Genomic DNA, 16,083 nt, shown 5'->3' with positions numbered 1-16,083 from the left:
TGAAAAATTGAGTCCATCTAGGAATGGGGGACTATCATGGAATAGCTGCTATCCCAAGTAGCAAACTTGTCTTTTCACCAAGGAATTTTACAACATCATTAAAACCTGGACAGAATAGTGCTGTATATATACTAAAAAAAATAAACATCTATACTATGCAAGGTTGTAGAAACAATAAAACAGAGTTAGAAGGCATAGTAATATGTATAACATCTGGAAAAGTCAAAACTGACATTGCAAAGGGAAATAATCTCTCTCCATTATACCACCATTCCCTGAACGACGCATGAAGTACTGGTGATGCAGGATTATCCATTTAATAGCCATTTAGACTTTCAAAATTAAAATTTATCCCATCATCAAAGTCTTGGGGGGAAAACACCCACCAAAAAACCACAACCAAATTAAAAGAACCACCAAAACAAATGTAAAGCTAGCAAGAAAAGGATCCCATACTGTTCAAAAGACTAGGAATGAAAGGAGTCAGTAAGCAGTGGCTGGCGACCAAAGCAGGCTCAGCAAGTGCCCAGACAGCACATTTGGCAATCTGTATCAGTTCAATTACTGCACAAGTGAAATACGGGCGTGAGCCATGGAAAAAGACACTTCAAAACTGCCACTAAGAAATGCCATGGCACTCAGGATGTCACAGGAAATAAAATTAATCTGACCCTGTTCTCTCCTCAAGCATACCACTGTTGAAAGAATGAACTACAACAGAAGCAAAACCATTCTGTTTCTCACCATTTAAATTCTGTATGTTAAAAAAGAAAAATAGGAGGAGCACAATCTATTCAAAGATAAGAACGAGTACCATGAATACACTTGTAGATAAAGTATTAATATTTATTTTCATACTCTCTGAGGTTGAACTTTACATTCCAAAAATCAATGCTTAGATACTGAAACATTCCCTGACTTCATTTAAGTCGATTCTAGATTACTAGTAACACATTGCTACCCTTCTGTTTTATGGAGTAGTAAAAATAAAGCACCTGATGAACAAATCATACGTATATTCACTGAAATTAATTTTTTCCTAGAAATTAAACTAGAGACATGTCTACTATTCCTCTTAAAAAAGTTTCTAGGTAGGAAAAAGCTGCAAAGTGTACTCCTACATATTGTAGAACGAATTCACCGCTTTCCTGTTGACATAAAGTGTTTGATTAATTAAAAGAAAATTTTATGCCTTTCCTTCAGCCTCCTCTATCAGCAATTCAAGTTTTTCTCAGAAATGCTAAAATTCCATGTAGTCCAAATGTAAATAAACTTATTTAAGATATCAAAAAACCATCACTTCTGTTCCATGCACAATTGTTTAGAAACATAAATCTGGCTCAGAGAATAGAAATTAATTATTCTGACAAAATAAATTTATCTAATTTTTAGAAGCACTTAATTATGACCAGAAAAGCATCCATTCTAATATTCACTGCATTTCTGAGCTTACCTTTCCAACCTTCAGATTATCTTAATGTTATTTTTTACATTGTTTGGAAGTTTATATCAATCTATCCATGAATTAGTTTTAGGCTTTGTCTTGCCCCACTTTTTTTAATACATTATTTGTGGGCCCACAACTGCCTTCAACAATTCAAAGTTGAGCTCATCTCTTTGGGAGAGACCAGACAACTAAAAAGATTTCTCCTGCTTTAATTCCTTCAAAAGCATTAGAGATCTCACACACCTTCCTAGAAACTAAGTCAGTCACCTCCAAGACACAGTTTTGTAGGAACTGTGCTCCATTAATCCTACTATTATTCAGATCTACTTAGGTGAAAGATGACTGTTTTGTTCTTTTTGGAAGCTTTTTTTGGTAGATGCAGGGTGTGTGTGGTAGAGAATGTTCTGTTGAGGTGAACACCCGTTCTTCATTCTCTTAAGTGCAAATCATTACTAACTTACTACAACTACCAGTGGCTGCAGAATTCAAGAAGACCTCTTCCTTACGCCAGTTCAGATATTTCAGGGGTTTTAAGTCTGTGGCAAATGAAATTTTCTTCTCTTAATAAAGTTCTTATATCTACTAACAAAATAAAGCTTTGGGTTTGTCTATAAAATTATACTCTCTGGGAGGCTAAAAACCCAGCTGTTTTTACTCCAGTATCAAGATCTGTCTCAAATTATTTGAATTAATATACTTATAAAGACTCAGATTTAAAACTCTGTATCCGTGAGTTTGTTATCCATAATGCCCAAAACCCACAACTGTGGTATGAGAAGTAATTAAGGATCTCTGAAGTTGTATTTGCCTCATGAAAAAATGAAGTCTTAAAAACTAGTTCCTCAGAGTTTAACAAAATCCTTTTCACAAAATAACATGTATTTTCCCATTGCTCGAGAAAGATTTCTTAAGAATAATTTTCAGAGAAGGCAGAATAAAATATGGTTAAAGATTTTAGCCATGATCTGCATCACCAGTAAACAAAAAGTAACACTTTTTAGAAAAACTGTGCATACCTTTGAAAAATATTACAACTGCTTTTAATAGGTTAAGGATGAGGATTTTTGAAAAATGCAGACAATTTCTGCAAACTAATGGGTTTAATTAAAGCTTTGATGAAGTAGTCACAGAATGTTATAGCTGAAGGAAAAAGAATTGCAGCATGATGTGTTCCAAGACACAAATATAATCCACGTTTCAATGTCTTTGTGCACAACCTGTGCTCTCGGGACTGTAACAGAATGGTAATTAAGAGGAATTACCCTAAGGAAATAACATGGTGTTGGGCATTAAAGGATTCTCTTCTTCCATTCCCAGCCAAGCTAAACAATAGAAAAGTATCTAGAGATGAATCTCTAATACACACTGCAATATCTTATTAGTAACAGTATAGATGTTAATACCAAGTGTAACACACCATGATTTACAACCACAGACAAGATTTTCTAAAACAAACTATTGCTTACTAGTCACAATTAATCAATTTCATTTTAAAAATACATACAAATGATACCATTTTAATATATTGATCAAAAAATGTAACCATTAGCGCTGAGAAAAAAAAACAGTGAATAGCTTTTGGGACTTGTTAATGAAAATATTTTGATGTTTTTTTATTTTTAATTGAAAATGCATTAACCAAGAAAAAAAATCACCTCTCCTTTATACTGCAGTACTAGTATGAGATACAGAAAGCAAAACCTCAAAACTTATTTCTACACTGACTTTCTACTAGCCTTTATTGTAAGGTATCAATGTACTGGGTACACTGATACCTTACAATAAAGCATGCTGTGGAGATTCAAAGGTTAGCAGCAATCCGAAGGGATGAATTCCCATGACAAAGCACAAAGTTCGAAGGAGAAAAACACCATTAGTGTAGCACTTGTATAATAATCCCTGCTGAAAGGTGCAATATGGCAACTAACACAAACACACCACTTCCAGACCCAAAACAGATCTCACACTGCCTAGTAACTAAATACAACAGTAGCTGCTAATAAAGTTTTACATGTAGATACCATAAATTTAAACCACACTGATACGTATGCCCATTGTAACAACCTCAGTTAAATCTGGCTTGTATCAAGAGACACCCTGTTGGAACAGCCTCATAAAGCAAGATGAGATCAAAGCCCCTAGACTAATGTAAGAAAAAGCATCAGGGATCAAGCACAGAAGGTACTGTACTTTCACAAGCAAAATTGTTTCTGTTCCTATGACTGTAAAACTTAAATAATTCTTTTTCTCCCACAGTGAAGAAAATTAGCTATTTTTCCTCTCTTATCAGGAGCCCATGGAATGTTGCATTAATTTAATTTTGGGTGTTAAAAACCTGCTCAATATCCCAGACTGCATTTTCTGTTTCAATAATGTTTTTGATTTCATAGATAAAATCTGTCTCACCTCACATTACTAAGGTTACTAAACACAGACATTCTGTTTGCAAAGTATTTATTGCTTTGGTGATAGGTATACATGAAACAGTATATATAATGCTTGTCTCCACCAAGTGTATCACCTAGCATGAGTATGGTGTTCTGTGAAAAGAAAGGCCAGCATCCTTCATTTTCTCAGCAGATTTACTGCCATGATAGCAACATGGTCTGTGGTTTTTCTGTCATTTAGTCACATTTTGTGGTCTTTTGGTTTTATAAATGCATTGCTGTCTATGTATTGTCACTCAAAAGAATCACAAAGCCTAACACCTATTTACATCCTTCAGTTTGAGCCTGGAGTTTTCACACCTCTGCCAGCATCTCTACATCTCTACAGAAGGAGAAGATGCGGCATCCATAACTGCTATGAGGACAGAATATACCCAGTTATTCTTCTGCACTGGCAGAACAGATTTGAAAAGAAATAGCATAAAGGCATCACAGATGGTCTGTGGACCAGCAACTTTGAAAATACTAGATAAGCACAAGTACACAGCCGCATCTACTGGAATCAGAAAGCTACAGTCAAAAGCTGACAAAACCCACAAGTTACCCTATTCACCTCAAGCAAGAAAGCACAGATCCAGCAAAGTCAATTTCTTGCAAATTACCAAAACTATCCCAAAGTTTCTCGGAATGCAATGTTCCTGCTACATTAATCAGCATCCGAAAAGCAAGAAAAAATGGCCCTGCAAACCTTGAAACCCTACAACAGCACTGAAGGTACTATTTATCTCATCCTCACTTATCATGTACTTGCAGTCTCAAAAGTTTTATAGAATTTTAAATCTCAAATGAAACTGTGGATATATTTTGTATGCCATGGTGCGTTCATTCATCTTTTATACTGCGTAGTTTTGCAGTTAACTTGGTTGAAGTTTTTGGAAGTTCCTCACAGGAAAAAGATAATTATTTGTTTGAAAAATATTTAAAGATAAAATAGCTACATTGTGTTATGCTAAAAGATTACTTAGTGATTAAATGCACTTCTGGCAATGACAGCTGCATAGATCTTTCCCTTTCCACTCTGTTTTTGAAACAGGGTGGTTTATGGATTTTCTCTAGAGTTTCCTCCAGATCACCATGTTTATGACAACTGTTTTCCACTATTTTGTCCAGATTCCAAATAGACACTTCCATAGTTTTTGCCTCCACTGCATCTTATTGCTACTAATTCCGCACATGTTACATGAAAAGGTATTCCACCTTTTCTATTTTGTTTGGTGCAGCATTACTCCTTTTCACAGGGAGACAAAAATCACAATAGCTTCCTATTCAACTCTCCCATTAAACACCATTCATAAGGTAAGAAATATCTAACTCTATCCCCTATTCAACCACTCCTTTTCCAAGTCAGAGACTTGTCATCTTTGTAATTCCACCTCGCCCAAAAGCCACTCTCCGCCTCTGAACATATGTTTAGATGAAGTAAAAAATCAGGAAGATGGAACAAAATCAGATGCTGTTGTTCAAGATGCACATATCACAGAACATACATATAATGGCATGATGGTGCAATCTCTTTTTTCTAAAGTGGTCATCTAATACTCCCTGAATTCTTATCAGACCAGTTGACTGCCACTGCATTAACACTTTCAGAATGTTATCCATATAGATCCTAATATTTCCTTCCCAAGCTGACTGCCTTCTACGTTTAAGAGAGAATTGTTCTGTCCTTTGTACAGTCTGCTCTTTCTCTTAATACCATCTCCTACAACTTCTTTATGAGGCACTCAGCCTAACAAGAGCTTACTGGAGCATCTCTGGAAGTTTGCTGTCTCAAATAAGTGTTAGTATTTGCCATTCACTCTGTTTTCTAAAGAACTTGTCAAGACATATAAAGAGCATACATGACAGGTGTTAACCTCCCTCCACCATGGGAGTTTATCACCTATTAACATCCTTTCTCTCCTAACTAACTTTGATCCTAAAGAGAATACTTCCTCTTCTGCTTACTTGAAAGACTTCAGTGAAGAAACATAAAGGATAGATTTGCCTGAATCAAGAAGCTCACTGGCTTCTTCAAAATACTCTATTTCTCTTGATTTTCATCTATGAAACCTGTACCATCTCCTCTTTCACACTGTATTTCCCAGGGATATAGCTAGGCCACTCTTTCTTACAAGCACTATGAATCTGTTTAAATTAAACTTATTGATCTACAGTTATCCAGTTAAGTCCAGATTTTTTTTAAAAAATGTTGCCATGCTCCATCTCTCAGACTCAGAAGATGAGTTATGGCACAGGCTATGGAAAATAAACCCACAATTTTGTATTCAAAACCCCCAAGGAATTCCTTCAGAACCACCAGACAAATACCTTCTGATCTTGGGATACTTTTTGGCAACATTTCTTTCATTGATACATTTTGAAGCCACTTACATTTCAATGAGAGAATTCTTTAATCCATTCAGCAATAAGAACTGACTCACGTGTGAAAGAATCCTTAGTTCCTTAAACAATAAACACACATGTGAGCAGTTGTCAGATTTTTGTGCTCTGGCTTTACCTTCCCAGCCCTCAACTGCCAATTTGCCCTACTGAAATTGAAACAGGCTTCCATTTTTGGGTGGGTTTTCTTCGGTTTTGTTGCTGTTATTTCAAGATTCATCCACTCTAAACAACCCCTGAAACAAAAAAAAAGACCAAACACTTACTTGTCAAAATTCAATTCCATTCCATTGTATCTCCCCCAAAACAAACCTGTGATTTTAATTTTATTTTTAATATGATCCTTGAATACCCTCTTCACACTGCTGCTTTTTTGGATCATCTTAAAATAATTTCTGGCCAGCAGCATAAGTACCCTACAAAATTTTAAAACAGGCTTCATGCTGCCTGTCAACTTTTAACCTTTTACCTTTTTTAAAAGCCAAACTCTGAATTATAAATTTGAATACTGCAATGATTTCTTTTTCTCCTTACATAGGCATAATTGTTCAAAATTAGATATTAGAGCCTTTATTTCAGAGCCTGCTTGCTCATGGATATAAGTTACATTTCCTTGGGTTTCACTAAAGAGTTGTTTCAATAAGCTTCCATTTAATATCTAAAATTATTGTCTGCCAATCAGACTGTACCATGACTTTTATCCAAAACAAAGGAATACTGAAATCTTTCAATTTCCAGAAGAATAGACATTATCTCCAAATTTAGCATTAGGTCAGCATGACAAGGTCCCGTGGATTGCGTCCCAAGCCTAGCAACACCCACAGTGCACACAGTGTCATGCTGGAGGATGGGAACTTCCAGTACAGCTCCGGGGTGTAACTACCCACAGGTGAGCCAGGGAAACCCTGCTGCTTGGCTCTCAAAAGGAGGCAATGAAGGCTCATCCCTGTCAAGCTCAGGACCACCCTATCAGTGTGAGCTTCCAAGCACTTCATCCCTACCAGGGAAAAGTACCTTACTACAAAGCAGTGAAACAGTTGTTTCGGGACAAAAGATAAAGTTTGAAAGTCACAGGCGCTGAAAGGTGAGGTGAACCGACTGAAGTCAGTCAGTTGTCATCCAAAAAAAGGGCAAACCCAAAGAATCAGATACAGCATTTAAGTATCAAGAACAATTTACAGAAAAAAGATTTTGACAGAACATAACAAAGACAGTCTGATTTGTTCCACAAGACAGTAAAACACTAAGTATCCTTCAAAGATGGACAGGGTGCCTTAGAAAACAGTGAATCAGAACAGGTACATTTTCTCATCTCTTTGGGGGAAAGAAAAAAAGGCAAAAGCAAAAGAAAAAAGCAGTAACAAAAGCCTCATCTCAAGACCCCCTTTGGGAACCAAATGCCAAAAGCTGACTTTAGACAGCTTTTCAGTTCCATAGCTAACCATTAATTTATAGGAAATTCTGTAAGTACAAATTACTTAGGCAATTTAACTAAGCCAGGCAAAATAAAGTTTCAGCTTTTTATACACTTCAAAAGCAATCAATGACCTTTGATGAGAACACTCATTAATTGGAAAGATATGTTAGACAGCACAGCTAGATTGCGTATTTAAATCTATTTTTATATTTATTTTATATATATCTATCTGCCATGACATAATACATCTGATGGCCCTTCAGATACCTCTCTACATATCTGCACTTCCCATCAATTGCTAAATATGCAAGTCAAAATATGAAGGGCAACACATCTTAATCATTATCCTACCTTATTAGAAAAAAATAGTTACTGATAATACAGTAATTCAACAATTTCTTCTTGGGTGAGCATCTCTTGCCAATTTCTGCCAACATACAGTATAGTGGTAAAGAATTCAATTTCTCACAGCCTCTGAAATTCAATGGATTCTGTTCTTCATCCCCCTCTTCCAGTGATACAGAGTAAGGAAATAAAACTTAAATAAAATCAAGATGAACAATGCAAATAACAGCAAGCTTTAGGTCCTGAATTCAAATTTTCTCCCCAAACTACACTGTATATAGAAAGCATGAAAGCTGAAATAATGACCAATACACAGATCCACCAGACAATATTGCTACATTTTCTCTGTGGCTTTTCTGAGACATTATAAAAGATCTATTCATTGTATAATAAGAGAGAGGATGGTGAATGTTTCTTGGTATGCAAGAGGCAATGCATCTGTTTGTGAAGAGGGATGTGACACAGTTGTCATATCTTAGCACAGTTTCAACAAATTGCACAGATACTCCCACTTAGGACTGACATAACCTGCAATCTTGCACTTCTGGGGTCACCGTCTAAAAAAAGTATTTCCAACTGCACTGCATCTAATGGGGGAGGAGAAACCAAACCACCCTGTCCTTCGTATCAATAACACAGACAGCTTGGCACAACTGGCCAGGCTTTCTCCAGAAGCCAGTGATTCAGCATGATGGGGTGGATAGGACAGGTCTACAGAAGGTACAGGAAAATGCTGCTATATGAACTGGCAGTAATTATGTCAGATGAAGCCATCAAAGACTGATTACCTATACAATATTACCCATACAAATAGGTACACCCATTGCCTATACAAATTATCTATACAATAGTTCTACATCCTAACACCCAGGTTCAAAGAAATACTGCAAACTCAGGCTATAATTCTGCTTAGAATGAAGCAAGTCTTAACGACAACTTTAAACAATGAGATGCATAGGTCACATTTAACAAGCTGAATTATGAAGTGCTTGGAAATCAGCAGGCTTTCCACTGCATTCTAAAGCATCTGATTGCTTACTATTAATTCTTTTGCATTGTTTGGAGAACTTAACTTCTTACCACTATTTGCAGCAAAGGTACAAAAATTCAGCAGGTCTAAAAACCACACGTTGAAGTAGCACTAAGGAGTTTCCAATAGACTGGTTTTAACATTCTCTACTTTTAATCTTGCAATTTGTTCAAACAAATCAACAGGTTAAGCAATTCAAAATGAGTAACAATTTATTTGAAGTAAAGCTTTCCAGTTAACTAGAAAACACAACGATGTCCAAAACAGCCAATGGGATTCCAAGACTTTAATTAACAACTGCTGAGGACAAATGCATCCTTTTCATTTCTCAAGGCCCCCTGTAACATAAAAAGTTAAACAACCAGATTTGCACCCCTTCCAATTCAGTCAGTTCCTAGGAATGTCAATCTTAAAAGCAAACTGCTTGTATACACCTGTGATTTCCAACCAGACCTGCCATAACAATTGTCCACACTGACACCACCAAATACAGTGTAATATGAAAACCACTGGGTTCAAAATAAAATTATGTGTAACCTGAGTAAACACAACCTAGGAATTCTCTAGCACTACCTATGCTCTACCCTTAACTATGAATTTAGGTCTAACATACGTATTTCAGGATGCTCTGGCTACAAAGGATTATTCTCCTCACAAAAACTAAAATGACACACTTCACAGGCTTCAGAGAAAAGAACTATTTGATACCATTTTGGTCGCTAGACCATCCTAGATTTAGATGGATATATCTAATATAAAATGCTTTACTTTTTCGACTAAGAAGTAAAACGTTTGACTTTCCGCGGCTCCCCACGAGATTACCGAAGAAGGCCACAAAGAAATAGATCAAGGTGAATTTTCTCCATCAGAACTGGAACCTGAGAACAGCAGCCAATCGAGCGGGCGGCAGCACCCTCCCATCCCCTTTCCCCGGCGCTGTCAGGCTCTGCATTTACAGGGCTCCCCCCGCACAGAGCCGGGGCGCGGGGCCGGGGCGCGGCGGTGCCCCCGGGCAGCCCCGCACACGCTCCGGGCAGCGCGTCCGGGCGGGACGCGCCAGGCCCGCAGGCCCGGCCAGCGCTTCCACCGCAGCCCCGCCGCCCTGGCGGGCCCGCCCGCGCCCGGCTCGATCCGGCGGTGCCGGCCCCGGGTACTCCCACGCCCGTGCGGGCATCCCACGCCTCCGCAGGGTGCCGGGCTGCCCTCCCGTCCCCACCTGCGGGTGGGGCAGCCCGGCCCGCGCGCGGGGGGCACCGATCGGCCAGGCCGCGTCTCGGCGCCCCGGCGGGCCCCGGCACTCGGGTGGGGGTCGCGGCCCCGCCGCGCGGCCATGTTCCCCTGCGGGACAGCGCGACGCTCACCCTTGACGGCGCGTTCGCTGGTGGCGTGGGGCGTCAGCAGCAGCACCTTGCTCCCCTCCTTGGCGGACATCGCTGGGCGCTGCCGAGCTCCGGCGGCGGCTGCTGGGCGCGGCAGCGCCTTCGTCCGCCCCTCCGCCGGCGGCTGGTGGGGCGCGGCGGGGCGGGCGGGGGCGGCTACAGGCGCCGGGCGGCGGCGGCCCGGCGGAACATGGCGGCGGGCGCGGCTCGCGGCTCCTGGCGCAGCGCGGGGACGGTCCGCCCCGGGCCCGGCATGCACCGCGCCGCCGCCCGCCGGGCACCGCGGGAGCGCGCGGAGCTCCCGGCCCCGACCGGGACCGCGGCGAGTCTCCCGCCCGAGCCGGGGCGGCGGCGCGGGGCGGGGCGGGCAGAGCGGCCCGACGCCTCCCGGCTCGCCCCGGACAGCAGGGGGAGGCGGGCGGGGCGGCCGGAACGCCCCCGCTCCGGGACGGGCGGGCGCCGGGCCGGGGCTGAGGGGGAGGTGCGGCGGATGGCCCGGCCCCCAGCGACCCCGCGCGGGCCGGGGCCGGCGGCCACCATGGAGAGCTCCGCGGGGCCGCCCCGGGCCGGCACACCCCGCGGAGCGGGGCTGGGGCTGGCGAAGCCCTCACTTCCCACCGGGAACCAGCGCAGAGCGAGGGGCCGCTCCCGTGCCCTTAGCGGGCGCCAGAACGGCAGAAAGGGGCCCAGAGCCGCACCTGGCAGGAGAGGCGGGAGGAATGAGTTCTCCCTCAGTGAGACACGGGGCACAGCTTAGGGCAAACTCCCAGTGACAAATAATTCAGCCAAACGTCTCTGCCTGCTCCCGGGAGCTGAACAAGAGGGGCCGAAGAGCACGGATGGCCCTGGGTACGGCGGCGCAAAGCTGCGCAGGCTGACGGGGGCAGTCTCCCTTCCGTCGCAGCCCTTATGTTCTGTACAAACCGACAGCGAAGCTCATATGCATTATTTAAACCGAGCTGTGCAATCTATCCCACACAATAAACCAGGAATTCAAGAAAGAAAAGCCATTCAGAAGTACTGGTTTCCAGCGAGGTCTTGGTTCTTGCCACATTCAGGTCCAAGGGAAAAGGATGAGGATGAGGATCTGCCATGCTGAGCTTGAAAAGCCCTTTGGCTGAAGCAAAAAGACATAGAAACTGACACGTTACACGAGTGCTTGGGTTAACTTACTTTTTTTATTTTACAGTCAAGACAGTACAGGCACGAAACTTTGAATGAAACATTACATAAAAACATTCTAGGAAGAAAATGAAAATTTTAAGGGAATAAGAATTATAAACCCTTGGGGTATTTATTAGGACACTTGCAAGACTCCAAAGTTTTGGAAAAACAGAATTCTAGTAACTCCATGCCCACCAGTAAAACGTGTGCATGCATGCAAAAAGAGAGCTGGGATACATTAGAGTACCATGGAAAAAAAATCCTGGATGAGTATTTTGGCTTTAACTGCTAAGCTTTCCAGCAGCAGGAATTACTACTTTATACCACATGTTCTGCAAATGTCTGCCATTGTACAATCAATTTAAAGGACCTGTTTTTTAAATAGGACAAAAGCTCATTTCCTTCAATAGCAAGGATGTGTATCAATTCAGTGTACGCAGGGAGAGCACAGGACAGGAAGGGCAGTAAGTAAATGTCACTCCTTCTGATTTTAACATTAGCTTAAAGTAGATCTGCTGAAACAAGAAGCAGAGAGATTGAATTCAGTCTTGTATTTAAAACCAAGAAGAGTCCAGTAATAAATGCAGTTTGAAATTCTGACAGCATTAAGCAGCAGAGTCCCATACTATAAAAAAATTAATTTGTCCATTCATTTCCAAACACACAAGGAGCCAGGGACCTTGCTGAGTGTTGTCAACAATCTCCTTTTCACCTCACCTGAAGTGCAGTTGCAAGAGATGCCTTACTTACTTGACTTGTTCTCTCCTCCCAGGAGCATGCAGCCATATTCCCTGGGGCATGAAATGAAAGGGGCTGATGCAGTCAGAATGCTCATTGAGGAAAAAGCACAGCATAGTATTTTTTTCTTATGATGCTGTGCCAGAAGGGGACATTATCAGCCTCTAGTCAGCATATCTAGTGCCCTGCAGGCCGAAACACTTCCAGTTATATCCAGGCATTACCTAAGAAAAGGCTCATACAGATGAAATCTTGCTGGGTTTTCTCCCCCAATACATCAGGTTGATATGAAAAAAGGTATTATCTCTCCCTACAAATCACACATCCTAAAAACATTAAAATAATTATCTTACCATTTTCATTGATAAAAACAGCTAGAAACAGAAACAGGCTAGCACAGTTACCTTGGCATTTTATTGTTGTTTTCCTGACATATTCTATATTACCTCATTAAAATGCTGAGCATGTGTGATTCTCATTAGGACAATATAAAAATCTTAATTAGGCAGAAATATGTAGTTGCCTCTCTCCCTAAGCCCTTTATTGAAGTTTTTCCATGTGGTCTCTAAATCTGCTACTGACTCTGGAAGGGACATTCAGATGGTCCCAATTTACCTCATGGCAAAGGCAAACATGATTGATTTGATACACCTGTGTTCAGGGAATCAAACATCTTCCAGCAGCACCACAAGTAGCAATATTTTTGTAGGAACTTAGGAACACAATTACAAACAGAAATACAACCTTCCAGGAAGAAGGCAATATGCCTTTATAATCCTGGTAGTTTCTCACAAGTGCCAGATAAATCTGAAAAGCAGTCATGTTTTACTTCCTGTTCAGCTTTGCCACCAAGTGGCCATTCCGTTCCAAGGAATGGAATGGGAAGGAAAGGGATAGGTATGAGGAAAGAGAAGGGAGAAAAGAGAATAAGAATCTGAGAAATTCCAAACCATTACCAAGCTGCTAGCACTGGACTGCTTTCTGAAGAACTGCTTTCATAGTGAAAAAAACAGTTCAGCAGGAGAAACACATAACAGCCAAACCAACCCATCTTCTTCCGTACCATGGGGAACGGGACCATTTGGGATGCAGATGATACCTGATTTCCTTCTGCTCCATCTCAAAGCAGTACCCACTGAAGCAGCATGCAAGAGCTGTTTAAACAAAAAGGTGCAATCTTAAAACCTTGACTTTTCTGACACCTCCCCTGATGGAGAACTGCAAAGTATAGTAGCACCTACATTTTAATCATTGCCCCAGACAAGTGCTGTTTATTGAATTTTAAGCAGAAAGAAGTCAGACATAAAAAATATTATGTGAAGTTTTGTAGCCATCGCATGCAGCAGGGCAGATATCAGAACAGCATCTTCTGCCTCTAACAGCGACATACCTTAAAAACTGGCACAATGTCCCAGAATCATCTAATTACCCAACAAGAACTTTTTGAAAACTAAGAAGGAAATTGATTCACAGGAGAGAGAGATATATTCCAGATCCCAAGAGAAAGATGCACAGAACAAATCTTGCAAAGATAAACCAGGTCTGAGACAGGAAGACGTGATATGAGCAAGAGAGTAAGATGAAGAAAAAACTTTTAAGAAGTTCCATTTCATTGACTCTCACTAGTGACTGTTTGAAGCTGTCCTTTCTTAAACGCCAGAAACGATACTGAGGTTGGTATGAACTGCAAGACTGCCTCAAAACAAGGCACTTATTATTTTAAATATATCTTGACATACTGCTGCACTGAATTTCAATATTGAAAGTTTTCTTTTAAGAGGGCACAAGGTTTCCCTGCTGGCCCAAGTCAGCTATTTTATAACAAATCTTACTATCTGTAACAGAGAGGCATTTTTCAGAAAGGCTGAAAGCATTGTCTTAAGCCATTTTCTCCAGCATTACAAAGTAATTATCACTGCAATACTCCAACTCCTAATGTCATCCAGCACTGAGAAGCTGACTTCGAAAGAAAGAGAAAAAACAAAACCAAATTATTAGATAGTATATATATATATATATATATATATATATATATATATATATATATATTAGATAATGCTGGTATAAAATGACAAGCTACTTCACTATTACAGTGTATTTTACAGTATTAAAAAAGCTAGTCAAGGCCACAAGCATTACTTGCATCATACCAGAACTGTAAAAAACAGGCTAAAGCAACCCAACTCCAGAATTGAATTTTAGGTAACTTTCACATACCAAACCCTACCAGGCACGTATCTGATTTAAATTTCACACCTCTAGAGTGATGGTACCTCAAACCCTTCCTTAGGTTCCTCAAAACATCACTTTCTCTGCTTAAAGCATTCCTTATCCTGCCCTTATTATCTAGTTCAAACTTTCCCTTCCTTAGCCTTAAGCAATTGCTCTTTCTCCTACCATCTGAGACCAACCAATTCCCTCTCTTCATTTATCTTACTACCTTAATGATATTAATAGACTATTAATAGTCACCTCTACTCACTCTAGAAATTGAGTTCACTCTGCTTTTTGCTGCCCTCCTTTGTGTTCTCTCATTTCCTCAGTGCCTCCACAAGCAAGAGACTTAACTGACAAAGTACTCAAGGTAAGCAGATCTGTGTATAGGATCTTGCAAAAACCCCCCAAACTTACTACTGCCCTGTAACAGGAACTATGATAGCAAAGAGTGTGAGATAGGTTTTACTATTTTTTTTAACTTTGTTGATCCATGAACATGATGTCCTACAGATCAGAGAAATCCCATTAATCAATTTTAAAGGAAAGTGTTGGGGCAAAAAAACACAAAAAGCAGATATGACAACTCAGTTGCTGAAGAGTTCACGCACTCTTCTCACAAATGCATCTGATCATTGCGACTAAGAGGTGAAAGTGCAAGTATGCTTTCAGCTTACCTCTCTGCATCTTTGAGACCAAACACCATTAAGTACTAATAAGAATTAACTGTTATATGAGGATTGGATAGGGTTGAAGAAAGGGTTTAACAAAAATGACCTTCACAACTGGGCAACCCTGAGGTCACAAGAAATGAATGCAGAAAAGGACATCTCAAGGATATATCTAAATAATCCACATAAACATTTAAAAGCTCTTCTACTATGTATTTTGTTCCCATAAATTCATCAGCTGAAACCACTGGAGATGTGGATTTCCCCCCAACCCACCATGAGATGTCATTCCATGAGGAATAATTTTATTTTCTCATCTGTACAACAGAGCTTTTCCCATGAATTACAACCTTGTCTTCAAATCAGTAGCTTACTGATCAGTCAAGACTCCCACACACATACCTTCTTCTCTCTCTTCAGATGCGTATGGTGTCAAAAACCTGGCTTGATTCATCTGCTACATTAAATAACTTGTTTTACGCCTCTAAGGGCAGTTATCCAGAACCAGTCTACAACATTGAAATGATTGTTTAATGTCAAGTGAGATTTTTTTAGTCTATCTGGAGAAACAAATTGAATTTCAAAAAAAAGGGAATGTATGCATTATTTCATCCTATTAGGAACAATTAATACCTAGTGCCATGAACAACTGCTTATTTCTTCTTAAATGTACTTTTAAATACATACCTGATTTCTGAAAAGTTGTAGCTGAGTTAATAGTAATATAAGATTAACTTCCATTTGATTGGCGTATTTTAGATCTTAAACAAAAGTCAGTCTGAACCTTCACAGATATACGGTCTGTTAACATGCTCACACTTTAAGGTGCTTTCAGTAATTTAAAACGAT

At 40.4% G+C, this 16,083-nt stretch overlaps 1 protein-coding gene across 9 annotated transcripts in view; it reads right to left on the bottom strand.

Annotated features, from left to right (window-relative positions):
• The window catches only part of PPP3CB (protein phosphatase 3 catalytic subunit beta), a 47,371-nt gene extending 36,703 nt beyond the window's left edge, over nucleotides 1-10,668 (bottom strand). For 5 of the 9 annotated variants that reach the window (XR_014956303.1, XM_085583604.1, XM_021548634.4 and 2 more), the window contains exon 1: nucleotides 10,430-10,626. Coding sequence is in view for 8 of the 9 variants with exons in the window: in XM_085583604.1 (XP_085439730.1) it covers nucleotides 10,430-10,499 (70 nt within the window). In the remaining variant the exon portion in view is untranslated. Of the gene's footprint in view, nucleotides 1-10,429 lie in introns of all 9 variants that reach the window. The other 4 variants (XM_085583601.1, XM_085583603.1, XM_085583602.1 and 1 more) reach the window with 2 other exon arrangements.
• Nucleotides 10,669-16,083: the final 5,415 nt, after the last annotated feature.

Source organism: Lonchura striata, chromosome 6 (assembly GCF_050655825.1).
Source record: "Lonchura striata isolate lonStrDom1 chromosome 6, ASM5065582v1, whole genome shotgun sequence".
Taxonomy (NCBI): domain Eukaryota; kingdom Metazoa; phylum Chordata; class Aves; order Passeriformes; family Estrildidae; genus Lonchura; species Lonchura striata.
The sequence above is the reverse complement of the archived record's forward strand: the minus strand, read 5'-3'. Positions and strand labels throughout refer to the sequence as shown.